Source organism: Lonchura striata, chromosome 1 (genome assembly GCF_046129695.1).
Source record: "Lonchura striata isolate bLonStr1 chromosome 1, bLonStr1.mat, whole genome shotgun sequence".
Taxonomy (NCBI): Eukaryota; Metazoa; Chordata; class Aves; order Passeriformes; family Estrildidae; genus Lonchura; species Lonchura striata.
The window spans coordinates 53,261,176-53,277,933 of NC_134603.1; the positions used below are offsets into that span (position 1 = coordinate 53,261,176).

The 16,758-nt window shown below is 35.4% G+C and overlaps 1 protein-coding gene across 1 annotated transcript in view; it reads left to right on the forward strand.

The window, feature by feature from the left end:
• CEP192 (centrosomal protein 192) overlaps positions 1-16,758 on the forward strand; it is a 70,674-nt gene that overhangs the window by 38,447 nt on the left and 15,469 nt on the right. Inside the window, exons 31-46 of the mRNA XM_077785199.1 lie at positions 1,023-1,148; positions 2,082-2,216; positions 2,405-2,468; positions 3,116-3,255; positions 3,372-3,464; positions 4,260-4,375; positions 5,894-6,070; positions 7,857-7,947; positions 8,652-8,828; positions 9,346-9,606; positions 9,813-9,922; positions 11,952-12,061; positions 13,110-13,251; positions 13,846-14,018; positions 14,327-14,450; positions 16,218-16,323. Of these exons, the coding sequence (XP_077641325.1) occupies positions 1,023-1,148; positions 2,082-2,216; positions 2,405-2,468; positions 3,116-3,255; positions 3,372-3,464; positions 4,260-4,375; positions 5,894-6,070; positions 7,857-7,947; positions 8,652-8,828; positions 9,346-9,606; positions 9,813-9,922; positions 11,952-12,061; positions 13,110-13,251; positions 13,846-14,018; positions 14,327-14,450; positions 16,218-16,323 (2,145 nt within the window). The remainder of the gene's footprint in view (positions 1-1,022; positions 1,149-2,081; positions 2,217-2,404; positions 2,469-3,115; positions 3,256-3,371; positions 3,465-4,259; positions 4,376-5,893; positions 6,071-7,856; positions 7,948-8,651; positions 8,829-9,345; positions 9,607-9,812; positions 9,923-11,951; positions 12,062-13,109; positions 13,252-13,845; positions 14,019-14,326; positions 14,451-16,217; positions 16,324-16,758) is intronic.

The following is a 16,758-nucleotide window of genomic DNA, read 5'->3' on the forward strand; positions in this document are numbered from 1 at the left end:
CTAGCTTATGATTGTCGAGAATATTTTCTTATTTTGGACTAATTAAAAATTAAAAGTAAGTGCACGTGTAAAGTGCTTTTGTCTTGTCTTATCACGAAGAACAACCAGATGGGAGACAGTGTGACATTAATAATTAAATCTGACTTCATATAGCTCTAGATTTAAGAGTATGAACAGGCATAAAAAGGCTTGATGATGCTTCTGGATGTGCCTGAACAACGTACATGGTAGTCTGTGACACGGTTGAGAAAAATAAAATTTTCAGCCATTAGCAACAGCAAACATTATTTTTTAATTTATGGTGATCTTTTAACTTGCTTTGGGCTAATTATGTGTTTTGAAGTAGTGAATGCACAGGAATATATATAATTTTTAATGCTTCTTGCATAGATTTTTATTTATTTTTAAATGCATTTTTTATTCTTTCACATGTAGTCCATTCTCAATGTTCTTCATAGTATATAGGTCAAACTTGTGTCATGTTCAAATAAAATTTAAACTCTGTGCTCAATCTCTGCAAGTAGTTACATTCTTGAGATTGGAAAAAGTACCAAATAAGAGCTACATTTTGCAAATCATTACACTTAAGTGTTTTTAAGCTAGCAAAAATAAACTGTTCCATATATTTTTAACTTTTAACTTGCTGAAATGAGTTTTTAACTATCTAAGACTGACATTTCTTACTTGCTCGCAATAATAATGGTTTAAACTTACTTTTAGTTTGAATTATCCAAAATAACTTGATTGTGTTCTGGATTTTGGTGGTAAACATTGCAATAAGGTTGGCTTAATTAATTGAGGCAAAATGCATGGGAGATAACCAATTGGCTGTAACCCCTTCTAATATCAAAGACAACATAATTCTTAGGCTCCTCCTACCCCTGGTAGGAGGTTTATATTATATGTGGATATAGGGTTAAGAGGATGGAATAGGTAACATCCTTTCTTTCTTGGTACTTTTGTAGGGTAGTGTGTTTTAAAGGTTTTCCTTTCTTCTTAGTTCTGCTTTGTCTTCAAACCAGGTGGAAGCAGGAAAAGGAGATTGCTTGGATTTTGGTGACTTGTCTTTTGGCAGTTTGAAGGCTCTTCCCCTAAAACTTATCAACAAAACCCATGCTTTTATGCCAATTAGACTTATTATTAACGCAGTAAGTACAGTAAACTTCTGTGTGTGAGAGTTAGCATCTTGTGATACTGAATTTTAGTACCCAAACACTTTGTTACATATCATTAAGAAATGTATCTTGGACACTCAATGTAAGACTTTCCAAGAAGTCTTTTGTTAGTCAGGAAATAAATGGTTTTTGCAGGGTGGTAATTTGATTCTGCTGAAATGGTGCCAACAAAAATGCTTCTGGGAAAGATGTGTGGTTTGTTTCATGTCTGTTGGTTACTTTTTGTAGCTTAGCCATGGGATTCTGCCTCTGGTGCTTGCTTTGATAGCACAGGGCAGCAGATAGGAAAAGGGTTGTGTTGCCTAAGCCTTCCGCAGCCTTCCCTTTGAGAAACTGAGGAAGCTACCTCTTCTCTCTGAGAAGGTGAAGGCATATTCCACTATTCAAATGGAATGGCTTGCTGCTAGCAAGTTTAACTCCCTCTGCAGGAGCAAGGGCAGAACTCATCTATCTGCATTGTCTCCCATTATATAATAGCCTGTCTGAGAAGCTACAGTGTGGGCCTCTGCATCTCTGGCAATGCAGTTTTCAGTTTTTGGGTAGGCTGGGCTGACTACTGATTTGTGCTATGGGGAGAACTGGCCTTGTTTCCTTATGCAGGGCAACAAGAAAGGATTAGCCTTATGTTAAGATGGCTCAGATTATTTGAACAGCCAGACTTCTCAAAAGCTTAAGCTAACCAGACTCTGCTTGTCCCCTTTTGCTGCAAAAGTATTTCATTATGTTTTTAGTGTGTTTGCTGGACTGTCATATACTTACCAAAACTACAGCCTAATTTTTGATTATTTTTTTCCAAACTAATTGAATTATTCAAAAGTTGTCTTGCATTTCTCAGCTTTGTCAGCATTGCTGTTACTGACAATAAGAGATTTAGTACTGGTAATAATTTTTTTTTTTTCTTGACAGAATGCAGTAGCCTGGAGATGCTTCACCTTTTCCAAGGAACCTGTTAATACTTCTAATGAACAAATAGCTGCAGTTTCTCAGACAGCAGCTCCATCAGTTGTAAATCATGTGATACATGCAAGCTATGATGGGCAAGTAAGTAGTTTGTTGTTGGTGAATTCTTTTTACTTGCTGTCTGAAATGACAGTGCTCTATATTTGAGTTCACAGTAATGATTTTTGGGCAGCACACCTTTTGCATGTTTAAGTTTTGTAGGTGCTTTGTTTTCTCCTCTCAATAATTTTCTCCCTTCCATAAGGTAAGTCAACCAATTTCTTTTTCAGGATCCTGAAGCTTTAACAGTTTGGGTTCTGTTCCATGCACCTAAGAAACAAATTTCTTCTTCAGGTAAATTAACTTGATTTTCATTTCAGCTGAAACAGATTTGACTTTTAATGTATACATGAGTTAGAATTGCAGGAACAGGCTGCAAACCAAACCATGTTTGGCTTTTGTCTGCTAATATTTCAGGTATCATACTAATTTTTAGTACCTGTAGGAGGCAGAATGTCTCTGTCTTAATCCTTTATATATTACAAGGGACATTTTTACTTAAGTATGAAGCTATACAAAGTTTGTACTGCAAGATGCTTGGAATTTGTGTTAACTCCTTTTACTGAGGGAATTAAACCATCACTTAAGAACACATTGCATTAATTGCAAAATAGATAATAAATTTGAAGAAACCTCTGAATTGTTCTGACTTCCCGAGTAGAAAATAGTACACATATCAACTAGTTTGGTTGGTGTGGTAGGATGGGGTTTTTTGTTTGCATTAGCAACATTTGACAAAAAGGTAAAACTCTTAAATAAGGTCCTGTGAGACTTTATTTAAATGAGGAAAAAAGTGTTGCAGGAGTATTGGGAGAGCTGTTATTATCACCCCATGAATATGTTGATATTGAAGAGTGGCTGAAGTGAGACAAGCATCCATAGGAATGGCCTTTGCTGTTGGCAGACTTGCTTGCTTTTGCTACTCATTAATTTGTTCCTAGATTCCTTGGGTCCAGCAGAGGAGTTCCTGGCAAGAGTGGATGTGGAAGTGGATAGTCCAGGACCTAGCACTATGATTAAAAGTATTTATCTCAGAGCAAGAGCTGGAACAGCAAGGATACATATTCCAAAGCACTTAGAGGTTTGTGTATATTTACAAACTATTTCAAGAACATTTTGTCTCTCTTAGCCTCCTATCTTTGTAATGTTTGGTTTTATTATGTATATATACAAACATACACTTAGTTATTTTTACAGAAAATACATCTGTCTACTAGTGTGGGTTCAACAGTCAAGCAGCAGCTGCCATTGGTAAATGCTGGAAACATTAGTGTACATTTGAAAGTTAAGGTAGGTTGGCTTTCCCTCTTGAAATCATTATTTTTGTGCTGTTCATATTGTGCTCAAGCTAGAGCTGAGCCTTGAGATTGTAGCTCAGCTCTGTGGCTTGATAAAGGCTTAACAAGTTTATGTACAGGAAATGAAAGATGGCAAAGAGATTAGTTTACTTTTTTGGAAAAAGCACATGGGTGTTCTTTTGCTCCACTTCAGTTTTGTTACAACAAACGTACCGTTATGACTTTCACTAAATTTTAACTAGTATATTTGATATATGTAAAAGTAGTGAAGCCTGTGCTGCACAGCAGGTGTTAGTTAGCTGGTAGAGTAAAGCCTACTTAAGGCTAAGATGAATATTAGCACGGGGGAACACCTGTGTTTTCTAACAAAACTGCATTAGTTTTTACTGTACATCTTGACAACTCAAAGTGAGTTATTTTTAGATATGCAGTGTCTTCACTTGACTTTTTGAGAATCCATGGAAAGTATGGTTCCAGACTGAAAGATGACTAACCACATTGGAAACTTGCATTTCAAAGTCAACCATTTTACAAAAAGAGATTTGTTAGTCCATCATTTCTAAGAGCAGAGGCCATGGAAATAGATCTATGACCACTATCACAAATGCCACATCAGGTGATGATACTGAGTGCTAATTGATAAAGTGTTGAAGACTCCAGGTCTGTTGAAGTTGTCTGAACTGCATGTACCACAAGTGCACAACCAAACTGTATTACACTTTGTAGGAGTGCTTAATCCCTTAAAATAGATAACTAACCATCCCTTTTGCCCTTGGCCTGTTTTCAGACATCAGATCAGGACAGTTGCTTTGCTGTTAAACCTGAGGACCTTTTCCTTTTTCCTGGAGAAGAACAAGTAGTGACTGTCCAGTTTTTTCCAAAAAGCACAACAACCACAGGAAGGTAATATAACTGATTCTGTGCTGCATGTGTTAAACTGGACTACTTTTTACCTTAAGGTAATAAGCAAATTGAAAGTTTCACCCATATGAGAGTTTTTGACTTCAGCTGTTTCCATGAGAGTTCTCATCCATTACGAAAGGAATTTTGTTTAAGTTCACCTTTTCTATAGAATATCTGCCTCTTCAATTGTATAGCAGAATGAATAGATAATATTTCCTATCAAGAAATATTCTAAGATTTGTTTAGTTTAAATAAATGGTAATTCCCTGAGGCCCTTTATACAGTAGTTATTTCTAAAGTACAGCAAAGCTTCAAAATACTTACCTTCAGCAGCCCCTTTAGTAGCTCCCCTCTTTCTGCTGAGGCAAGGGAAATGTTATTTCTCTTACATGTGAAAAAAGTCAAGAACAGATCAGGGTCATAAGTATTTATTTGTCTGCTGTAATCAGATAGATAAGAGTTTGTTCTGTAAAACACTAAATGTGCATGTTTCTTTTGCAGATGGATGAAGCCTTCATAGTTTTAGCACCTGTTGAATTTTATTCTGCAAAACAAACTTGATTGGTTCAACTGACAATTAAGATGTCATGCAAGAGTTTTTGGCAATGACAGGGATCTGACTTATTTCTCCAGAGTAGCTTTTCCTCTCTTGTTACATGATTTCCAGTTTCTGCAAGAATGGACAAAGGAGTATCTTCAAAATATATTCAATTTCACTAGCTAGTATGACCAAGCCTCCCCAGTGCATTTAAATTAAGCAATAGAGAAGTTCTGTGCTAGTGACAGTATGATCCTATTGGATAGGTTGAATTTTTACAGGCTTGAGGTACTCAGGAGGATTGGAAACTTTGTAATCTATGTCAATGTGCTGCCAGAAGAGTAATAAACTGACTGAGGCAGTAGTCCAGTAATCAGGGTCGATGTTCCCTGCTGATGGGATTCAGGACTTTGTCAAGCAGACATCATAGGGATTTACTGACAGCTAGAATGGATATTTTTGAGTTTTTTTCTTGAAGACTTTAAGTCTCTCTGTGCTATAACAAATGATTCAGGCTATTAGTTAAAAGCTGGATTTCCTTCCTTGATGCTCCTGGATATCTCATGCCTGTAAAAATTCAATGAAGTTTTTCATGGCATTCAAAAGGCATCTCTTTAATCTAGAGCCAGACTTTGTTTCTTTCTAAAATTAGTCTTTCAAAATAATTAGAAATTAGTATGGACAAAAAATACTTTGAGCTGTAGTTTCTGAAATATTTATCTGAACCATTTCCAGATGAAATACTTCAGAAGACTGTGTGAGGTACATGTGGCATGTGTACTTACAGCACAAAGGGTTTAGATGTAGGGCTATGCCTAAAGCTGGCCTGTGTCATAAAATAAAAAGAAGTATTTGTATTTTTGCTTTGAAAAGGTAGTTTTAAAAATGCCTATCTGTAATATTTTTTTAATTTATATTTTGATTTTATCAGCTAATCTTGTTCTATTATGGGATTTAAATTTATGTATTTATTTTTAAAGTATCTTGAAAATCCTTGTTCTGCCATCTGGGCCTCAGTTTGAAGTGATGATAAAAGGTGAGGTAGAATTTGGGAAAAACAGACCTGTGTCTACAGCTGCTGGATTCTTAGACATTCCACCCATCCTCTCCAACAAGCAGTTCATTACCTGGGGAGCAGTATCACTTGGATCATCAGTGTAAGTATAAGTTAGACAGCTGTTCATATAGAATATCAAGTTAAGTATTTTATATTGCACTTATATGAAGTAAATTTTTTAATTTACATTGATAATTCACAGTGAATTGTTCTGTGCCTCAAGTGAAAGAAGCAGTATATTGCAGTTATTTTTCTTGTGCAAGAAAGTTTTGGGAACAAACTGATCTTGTTTGACCTTTGTATTCTCTTTAGTTATGATTAGAATATCTGGTTCTGTAAGTGTAGTATGTCATGTAAGTAGAAATGAGGAGAAAAGTATTTTTCAGTTAAGTTGATAGAAAAATTCTGTTGGTTCTTTTGATACCTATCTCTTGCTAGAATTAATTTTATGCTTCATCTCATCCATTACAAGGAACAGAATCCCGTCTGTGTGATGTAATTTGGCCATCTGAATAGCATAAACTTTTGAACATCCCTTAACTGATTTGAATGGGTTTCAGAGTTAAAACTTCAATTGATGTAGAATCTGTTTTGCCCCCAGTTATGAATTACTTTATCCTTCAGGCTACTTCTTGTCCACACTTTAGTTTCAAGTTTACAGGTTCAGTATTCTATACTTTAGTGAAACTGTTCATAATTGTTAGGATATTCTGTGCTTCTTGTATATGTAAAGTCTGCAAGTTTTCCAGATCTCTGAACTTCTAGTAATTATTAATTGAAGGACTAATCTGCTGTTGGTTTATACTGTACATTTTGAGGACTCTAATGATGTTCCTGGCAGTTTAAAATCAATCCATGTTTGTATCCAAGAACTGTTTCTGATAGCTGCATTTTTGTTTTTCTGGTTTGTTAAGGTGTGGTGTGCTTCTAACAGTAGTTTCAGTGTTTGGGAATTACTCCTTGTTTCCTGTATGTTGCTATCTTTATTTTCTGTTCCTCCTGTAAAACAGTGTTAATGAACCCTTGGTTTTAGAAAGCTGAAATTTTTTCTGTTATTTTGTTTCAACAGAGTACAAAAGAATGTCTGCCAATGTTGATAGAGAGGGGTTTTGCTCTGTCTGTCCTCCTCTTTGATTCCAACTGCATGATCTATTCTCTTATGTTGTAGCAGTTTTAGGGCTTGTCAAATTCATCTGTCAATGTTTTTTGACTTGTTAAAATGACAAAGGCACTTGCTCTTGCTGGAGATGTTTCCTATCTCTGCTGAAGAAAGCTCTGAGTACCAGAAGCCTGGTCAGTGCTATGATGTATCACAGAGAAAAAAAAAAAAATTCAGTCAACCTGATTCTGTCAAGTGGCCATAGCTTTCTGTGTTGCTATTACATTGTGAAGTACATGAAGAGGAAAAATTATCCTGAATTTAGTTATTTACAACTGTTCCTGTGAATCTGGGCCAGACTACTCACAAGACTTTGTCTGTCCATAACTAAGTCTCTCTGGATAACCTCATCGTAACTGTGTCCTGAAGTGGGGATTTTAAAGGAGTTTTTATATTGATATAATTGCTGGTTTCTTTGAAAGTTCAGGCTGTTAAGTGCAGTACTTGAACTTCATAAAACCTGTATTTTTTTTTTAAACATACATATGTATATTTGGGGATTGTTTTACTATGAGTATTTTTGTGTTGTAGTGTCTAACAGTCTAGGGTGTGTAAGTTTGATAATATACAAATACCTTTCTATTTAACATGTTCTATTGTTCCAAGAGGTAATTTTTTTCCTATTAAATTACTTCAAAATTGACTGTCCTAGTTCCATTGTTTCCATGAATTAATACATAGAGTTAATTTGTATTTGCTCTAAAATCTAACTAAACATATTTTTCAGACAGAAGATGTTAATTCTAAGAAATGACTCTCCATGTGTGACCCAGCATTTAAGACTGTTGATAAGAGGCCAGGATCAAGACTCCTTTCAGGTGGCTGCCATTAACATTTCTCTTTAGTGTTTATGACAGTTACCAGGCTATGTTTTTAATGAAAATGTTTTTGCCCTGAAGTGTTAGCAGCTGTGTATCTGTTTTGAGACTGCCAAGATGAATGTGGTAGCAGAGCTTAAGCTACGCTGGTATCCTTGGGAGCTGCTGAAATAGGAGTGCTGCAGCAAACTGGAGCTCAGTTTACAGCTCTCTAAGCTGCTCTTTCATAACCGAGTCAGTACTTGGTGCAGTGATCCATCAGTGGCCCTTCTTGCAGGAGGGAGTCTAGACAAGGATAGAAAAACTTAGCCTTTAGGAATTACCATGGCTAATGGGTCTTTTTGTTATGTAACCTGCATTGACATATATCCCCTTTCTCCCTCAAATGTTCAGATTTCTTAAATCTAAAATCTTATACTGACAGAAAATTAATGTAGTGCTGGTAAAGTTCAGTCTTGACAGGCTGGGGACTGAGGACAAAAACGTGTCTAAACTGAGAGGCATTGAAATGTTCATTATGGAAATGTAAAGTATCTGGAACTTTGTCTTTTTCATTGCATATTAAGCATTGCAACTTTAAATATGCCATTGTCAAAGAAGTTAATGTGGAGTTCAAAGAATTAATTCTTCCTTCCAAGTAGTAAGTTTTACTGCTATGTTTTTTTTCTTGTAGTCACTCAGTTCCGATGTCTTTGTTTTTACAGCTGCGAAGTATATTCGGGTCAGAACAACGCTTAACCAGTAACTGGGAACTCAGAATGCGTCCCAAAGATGATACTAATATATACCTGATGTTTACACCCACTCGAGTAACTTGCTGCTTTGCAAAGCTGGAAATCAAACAGCTGGGGATTCGATCAAAGCCAGGAATTAAGTTTACTGTAAGAGTCCTCAGATAACTTCTAATAATTTTAAATGTGCTTTTTTCATAATTATTAAAAATCTAGCACTGAATAGGTGTTTCTGTCAAAAATTTGAAAATGCAAGATACATATTATGGATATCTGTATACTTGTTAAAGTCATATGGCACTAAATTTTGTGCTTTGAACATTAATATCAATTTTGCATGTAGTTCTATCCTTTGGGAATGATGAAATATTTTATGTACTGTATTTAAAGTAGCCTAAGATTTTAACTCTAGAAGTGTTAAAAAATCTGAACTTGTCCTGTTCTATAGCTAGGTCGTATACGAACTTGGAAGTAGAACTTGATAATGATTGAGTAAATTTAGGCTTTTCTATTTCTTGCAAGGGCTTTTCAGTTCACATTTTTAACATTTTTATTTGTTTTTCTGTAACTCTATATACCTTACCATAGTTGTACATAAATGATTTTTACTAAGAAGCTTTTTTCACTAAAGTACTGTTTTTTGGTGGTGGGTTTTTTTCTCTCCCAGATACCATTATCTGGATATGGAGGAACAAGCAATATAATTTTAGAAAATGTTAAAAAGTTGTCAGATAGCTTCATGGTTACACTGGAAGGATCATTGTCTGCAAGATTACAGAAAACTTCCTTCCATGTGAGAAACACAGGTTCCCGGGCTGCCTATGTTAAAGCACTGTGCTTGGAAAACCTGCAGACAAAAACAGTGATGGATCCTCAGGTTATGACAGTGTCTCCAGAGAAGTTTGTACTAAGAGAAGGAACACATGAGGTAAGTACAGTGCTTTGTTCTGAGCAAATTTTATGAATTTAAATTAAATGTCATCAATGAAAATGTCTGACTAGTTCTTTGTTAAAATTTCACCTGTTCTTTATGTCCTGTTTCACTTGTATTGTAATAATCTGTTGTCTCATATTCCAAACATTAATACAAACAAGATATTTTTTTCTCAGTATGTTGGCTATTTATTTTATCAGGTGATAACTGTAATATGGAATCCAATGGAAAAGAACTTCCATCCAAACACGTTGGTATCGACACTATGTCTTTTTTGGGGAGACGAAGTTTCTAGGCAGCAGTATCGCAGGTAAGATGTGCTTTGCTGTTGTAACAGACAGATGTTTAATAAGAAGTTTAATAAGAACTTAAAGCTAGGCGTATGTGCTGCCACGAGTATGGTTTTAACATGTTTCCAAAATGAGCAAGAGCAAGCTAAAGGGTGATGATATGTAGAGATCTATTAAGCCTTGCACATGTGAATTGTTTATGGGGGTTTGTTCATTTATGGCTTTGCTTACATACTGTAGCTAGAATCCTAGTTAAGGATTTTATTGTATTTTAACTTATAATTCAAGTGTGTTGGGTTTTGGGGAAATGTTTTCTTTTTTTGTATTGAAAGAGATTTCTTTCTAATGTGTATGCAACTTTCATTTTTAAAGAAAAGGCTCATGGAAAGAATAGTACTGAAATCCAGGAGTATTAGGTTTCAAACAAAGTTCATGTCTTGGTTTGCTGAATTCTGTTGACAAAGAGTGTGTTTGAGTAGATATGTAATGAGAAAAAGAACATCCACATATGCTCATGACACCCTAAGGAAACTTGTTGAGAATACCTTGCTGATCTTAAATAGTGGCCATGTTATTCTGCATTTCGGTTTGTATAACTTAAACACACAGAAATGTTATATTCTGTTTTCAATTGCATAAGTAGCATTTGTGACTTGTGCTGTCCATGGGGTATAGTGTAATGCATAATGTTAAGACTAGGTAGAGCACTAAGGTGCTCATAATCATAATTCAGTGCAAAACTTCAAAACAACTTTATTGCATTATTGCTTTTAAATGTCAGTGCCTGACAATGTGTGAAAGGCATTGTGTATATTCTTATCCAAATGAAGTGTTAAACACGGCTGAATTTAACTGCATGACTTTGAATAAAAAGCTCATGGAATAGCTGAGTTCTTCACCTTGATAGGAAACTGGCTTATTTTAGATATCTTAGAAGATGCTTGTTCCTGATTTTTTGTATGAATTGTTTTGTGTGAGGCAATGCTCACTATCTTAGAATCCTCCTTAAAGGGTTGAAGTACTTAGGGAACAGTTTTGGACTACAGATAACAGAAAACACATCTAGGAGCTGAATACAACTGCATAAGTATTACTGGAAACTTTCAATTCAGATTCTGGATGTTGTTAGGTATGCAAAATGACTTGTTGATTTTATTAGTCAGCAGGCTGACATTGTTCTCGAAAGTAGTGGTCTAGCTGGTTGTTTCTTTGTGGGAGTTTTTCTGAAATCTCCCTTGATAACTTGAAAGAGTATGTCTTGCAATGACTGAGTTCTCTAAGCCAGTCCAGCCTCATTCTGTAATTATGCACTAGAATGAGAGCATGATTTGGGACTTAGGAGCAGGAATGTGAAATGAGTACTCTGCCTCATCCGCCAGCTTGTGCCTCAAATTCCTTACTCCAAAATTATATATAGTCATCAGCCCAGTAAGTAGCTTAGACCTGAGAGTTAGTAATGCTAGGTATTCTTTCCTCCTCCATGGCCTTGACCTTATCTAAGTGCCAGATTTCCTCTTGCTGACCTGTAGCTTCCCATTTTTCCCTATTTAAATCTCTGTGCCTCCCAGTGTTTTCTATTCTGTTGGCAGTCATGCTCCTTGGCTCTGTGTTCCTGCTGTTGGCTGGCACCTGCTGCCACTCTGACATTGACTAGTCAATTTTTCCTCTCAAAAAACTTTCACTTATAACCAAAATAGCATTTTCCTGCTTCCTTTGGTGATTGAAACATCACTCAGATGCCTGATGTACTTATCAAAAATCTAGTAGGTGTGACTGACAGCACAGAACAAGTATGGAAAGACAAACATATGGTAACCATTATTTCAGTGTTTCCTTTTACTCTGCAGCAATAGAGCAGGTATTTCTTTAACCATTTTAAGACTGTGAAAAGGCTTTAGTTTTAAATGGATGCTCCCAGATTTGAGCTTAGTGTAGTCGAGAAATGATGGAGTGAAAATCCTGATGGATTTTTACGATTTGTATAAATCTTTTCAAGTTGTTGTTTGTAGCACTGTGTTTAATTTAATGACTCCTGTTTACCTCTAACAGAGCTGTGATGTATAAACCTGAGGTAGAAAAACGCATAATCCCAGAAAACAACTTAGTGAGAAACGCTGTATTTGATGAAGAATTTCAAGGGGAGCAGCTTGTGACAGAAGGTAAGACTATGACTTCTTAAAAGAAAAATATAATACTTGTTTCTGTGTGGCAAATGTGCTTTTGGCTTGAATCCTAGTTACTTTTTCACTATTTTTTTTATAAATGTAGAAGAAAAAAATCCTAAATTTGGACAGTTATACTGGCAAAGCTATGTTGTATTTTCTTTCCCAGTCTAGCTGAGGAGGAGTGTGATAGAATGGCTTTGGTGGGCCCCTGGCATCCAGCTAGGGTCAACTCATTACAACAGAATTTTTTCATTCAGTATCTATTTATTTAAATAATTTTCTGTACTTTTCTCCTAGTAACACAAACCTCCAGTCTGTAAATACTATAGTATTAAAAATGCTGAGTTTATTTGGAAAGTATTTGGCTTAATAACTATTGGAAAATATTAAGTTTGCTGTATACAGATATATTTGAAAATTGAAATGCAGACAACTTGGCTGACACCAAAATATGTATTTATTTTCCTTCATAAATTTAATAGCTTTTTCTTCTGCTTGTTAGTAAGAAATACATTAATAAGAATACAGTATATTGTAAAGGTTCCTTAAACCACCCCCAAGTGTTCAATCCCATAAGTGTCATGAATAAATTTACTGTCAAACCCTTTTCTTGAGCTAGTTATATTCACATATGGAATGACTTACTGTTTTACGGCTACTACACCTGAATAAATATGGTCTGTTTCTTTCCCTATATTGTCTTTACTTGGAAAAGTAAAGGTTCTTTTCATCATTCACCTTAATTGAGGTGAAATCCTAGTGAACATTAAATTATTGCGTTCTGGACTATCCTTTGAAGTTGTTAAACCATTGTTGGAGAAAAAAGTAAAAGCTAACTCTAATTTGTCATAGAATCAAGTTGGTATATAGCATTTGTGTAAAGGTGGAAACTGTATGATAATCTTTTTATATTTATTTTTATATGTAATATTTATTATATCTTATAATAAAAAGTTTAAAATTGGTTAAATCTCTGTGGTGTAATTTCTGAGTATTACAGAATTTTTCTTACTAGAATTGCTCTTATTACTCTCATTTTTAGTATGCGATGTCCCACGAGAGACAAATGATATCCATCTTTTCTATGCAAATATGCGAAAGATTCTCCTTTCTGTGGTTGGATATTCCACTTGTGATCAGGATGGCTTTCAGCAGTCTCCTGGACCCCAACTGGAATTGGACAGGTACTGGAACCATAATAAATAATTATATGTATGGAATGTTTTTTTCTTGTGAGGGTGGTTAGGCACTGAACAGGTTGCCCAGAGTGGCTGTGAAGTTTTCATCTGTGAAGAAATTAAAAACTTGGCTGGGCAATATCCTGAATTACCTGCTGTAGCTGACCCTCCTTTTGTGCAGGGGTGTTGGAATGGGTGATCTCCATAGGTCCTTCCTGATCTTTGGAATGTGTTGCACAACATGCTGTGAAACTTAATTTGCATTGCTTTATTTCTCTAGGCAGTCCTTGTTTTCTCTGTACATGTTTTCAAATTATTTTATATTATTATCTTCTGAAGATAATTATTTATTTTATTTCCTCTCATTCTAAATGGTACCTTCCACTTCCACTTTTTCTGTGGAAAAACTGTGTCCTGATATAGCTGCTGGATTGTTTTATACTTTATGGAGAATTGAATTAAATTGAGGGCCCATGTATTGTACTTTAGTAATAAAATTGAGAAATACTAAGAGTAGGCTATGAGTAATTTTGAGATATACTAAGAGTAGGTCGTGAGGTATTTTTTTACTGCTTTTGCTTAATGCAGTCTTATTTTCAGATTGGAGAACTTTGTCAGACATACCACTTCACCTTTGGATGTTCTTCCTGTTAAAGGACCTCAGGGTACTTCTTTATCTGTGAAAACTAATGATCTAGTTCAGAATAAATCAGATGCTCAACAGACTTGGGCTGTTACACCTGAGTATTTGGCTTTGACACCTCCTTCTATTGGTAAGTATTTTTTGAAGTTAATGAAATAACCACTTAAGTATTAAGATAACTGTATTGCATAAGATGTTTGTAAGTGTGGATTGGCCAGTAATCTTTATACAGTCTTGATTTGAACACAATTTTGGATGAATCATCAGAGGTAATGTGCTCTGTGTATACATACAGAATGCACTGCATACCCATGAAGATTTTAAAGTAATATGAAGATAAAATTAGGTCAGAAAATACTTTATTTTCATTGATGCATCTCTGTATCTTGGGCATTTTTGTGAATTTTTGTGTGTGTTAGCTTTTTTTGTGTGTTACAGGTGAAACGGCAGATATTAGACATGTAGAAATTCTCAACAATTCCAATCAAATGTTGACATTTGAACTTTCATGGCCAGCTCACTGCCTTACTGTAACCCCACAACATGGAGATGTTGAACCAGGGTAAGTATATTTCCATAAGTTCCTTTATATGTGAAAGTGTGGTGAGGTTTCGGAAGAATTTAGTTTAAGCGTGTAACTTAAGTTTAGGAATTTTAGTTGGTTTTTAGGAATTTACTTTAGTTTGCTTAGATTGTACCCTGAAACTATTTTAGTTCCAGGGTGTAGATCTTTTAGCAACTAACATGCAAATTTAGCTTTTTTTAGGACCTTATCCTTTTACAGTTATGTATTAATGGGAATGTTCTTCTGTCACAAGTATAATTACCTTGGTGCCAGGAATTTTCTGTGCCTGGAAGTACTATTATTATTTCATAGTTTTCAAGGAGCTGATGGCCAATAAAGCTGAAGCTTTAAAAATCTGTTTTCACCTTAGTTTTTTGTTTAAAATTTAGCTGTGCATTTAAAAACAAAAGATGCTTCCTGCCTTCCACAACCAAGAAACAACTCCCAAAATAACAGTTCTTATAGAAGGCTCCTTTTCTGGAGACTTAGCCTTCTCTTTAGCAAATGTGCTGATATTCCTCACAACTTGATTTTGAGATACTTTTTATTTTGAGAAAAATGGATTTTGCCATTCAACCTTTGGCTTCTCAGTATCTGTAGGTAGCCAGTATCAGCTTGCCCATGCCTTAATTAGGGTATTCTTGGAAAAGTAGTCATAATATCATTGCATATGTTTATAAGACTTTTCACATATGGCAGCAAAGATTTCCAGAATTTATGCTTGAAAGGTCTGCTCACCTTTCCCTTCTAAATTTCTGGTGTTTTTTAGGGTTCAGTTCAGAGCAGCCTTAAAACCCTGTTATTAAACTATTCTCATCTTACAAAAAAAAAAGTCTCCCACCAAAAAATAGGTTTTCCTTTCAGGATTGTATTTCAATAGTTGCTTTAACTTTGAAGATATTTACCCAAACATACTTTCTCTTCAGTCCTGCCTTGCTGATTGCATTTTAAACACTTGATTTCATATTTATGTAGATGTAAATTTCTGGGAAACTTTCATCATTTGTGAGAACAAAATAGAGTTCCATGGAAGGGATAGGATATCTGCCACTCATTGCAGATTCAGTCAGTGCCAAGAAAAATAGTCTAAAAAAGTAGTAAGAATGAACAACTTTCCAGTATCTGTGAAAGTAAGGATATACTGAGTGTCTCATACACCAAATTCAAGATTGTCTGGATTATTTCTTGAAAAGAGGATATTGAAGGCCTTCTGCAAGCAATTTTCTTCAGTGTAGAATTTTAAAATGTGTTCACTGGAAAAGAGTGGGCAGAATCCTCACATTTTGGGTCCAAGTAAGTAGTTTGGATCAAGAACAGAGGTTTGCAAGTAGGAGGCAGACCCGTGGGAACAGCCAACTTAAGCACAGCAAGCTACACTTGCCCAGTTTTCTATTTTTCATGACCATCTCCTTGCAGTGCCAAGGGCAGTCAACCTGTCAGAATAGGAGCCAGCCAGAATATTTTATACTCTGCACTGTGTGGGCTGGAGCCTGCAGAATTCTTGAACTGAGTTAGGCCAAAAAAAAGAGGTGATCTGATTTCTCAGTGATGGTGAGAGAAGATCCTGGGATCATGGCTATTAAAGCTTAATATATGGCATATCTGAATACCTTAGATCTGGCTATCCGTAGAGCATCTTCAGTTACCTGCTGTCTTAAAAGTACATCCTTTTTTTGGGTGGGCTAGTGCCAGATGTTGTAGATACTGATTCTAGTATGAGAATCATGCTAGTTGATTGATTTTTTTTAAAATTTTTTTTTTTAGGGGCAGTACAGTAATTCTGGTGAGTCCTAATCCATCACTTGCCACAAGGTCCACGTTAATTCCTTGGAGTGGCCTAATCTATATCCATTGTGATAATGGACTAAAGGTATGTGATTTACTTGAGACTTCAGATTTCAACTTTTTATTTTACTTTGTCAATTTGAATAAAGTTGCTAAACCTTTTGAATCAGCAGCTCTGTCAACTTTCATTATTCTTTTTAATTTGTAAAGTTCTCAAAGAAAAGTAGTCAAGATGCTGTTTTGTAAACTGAGATTTTTGGTTCATTCATCTCTGAAGAAATATTATGATGTGAACACTAACTGAATTTCCAACAAAACTGCATCCACCACTGCCTTATGCATTATTTTCTAAAACACTAATATATATATATGTAAATGTGCACAAATAAAAGTAGTTAGTATCATATTGTAAAATAAAAGAAGGTAAAAGAAGGTATTGGACAAGTCATCATAGTTCCCTTTGAGCTCCCTTAAGGTAAACTTGACCTTCTGGATGACGGGTCTGTGATAAAGAATGTCT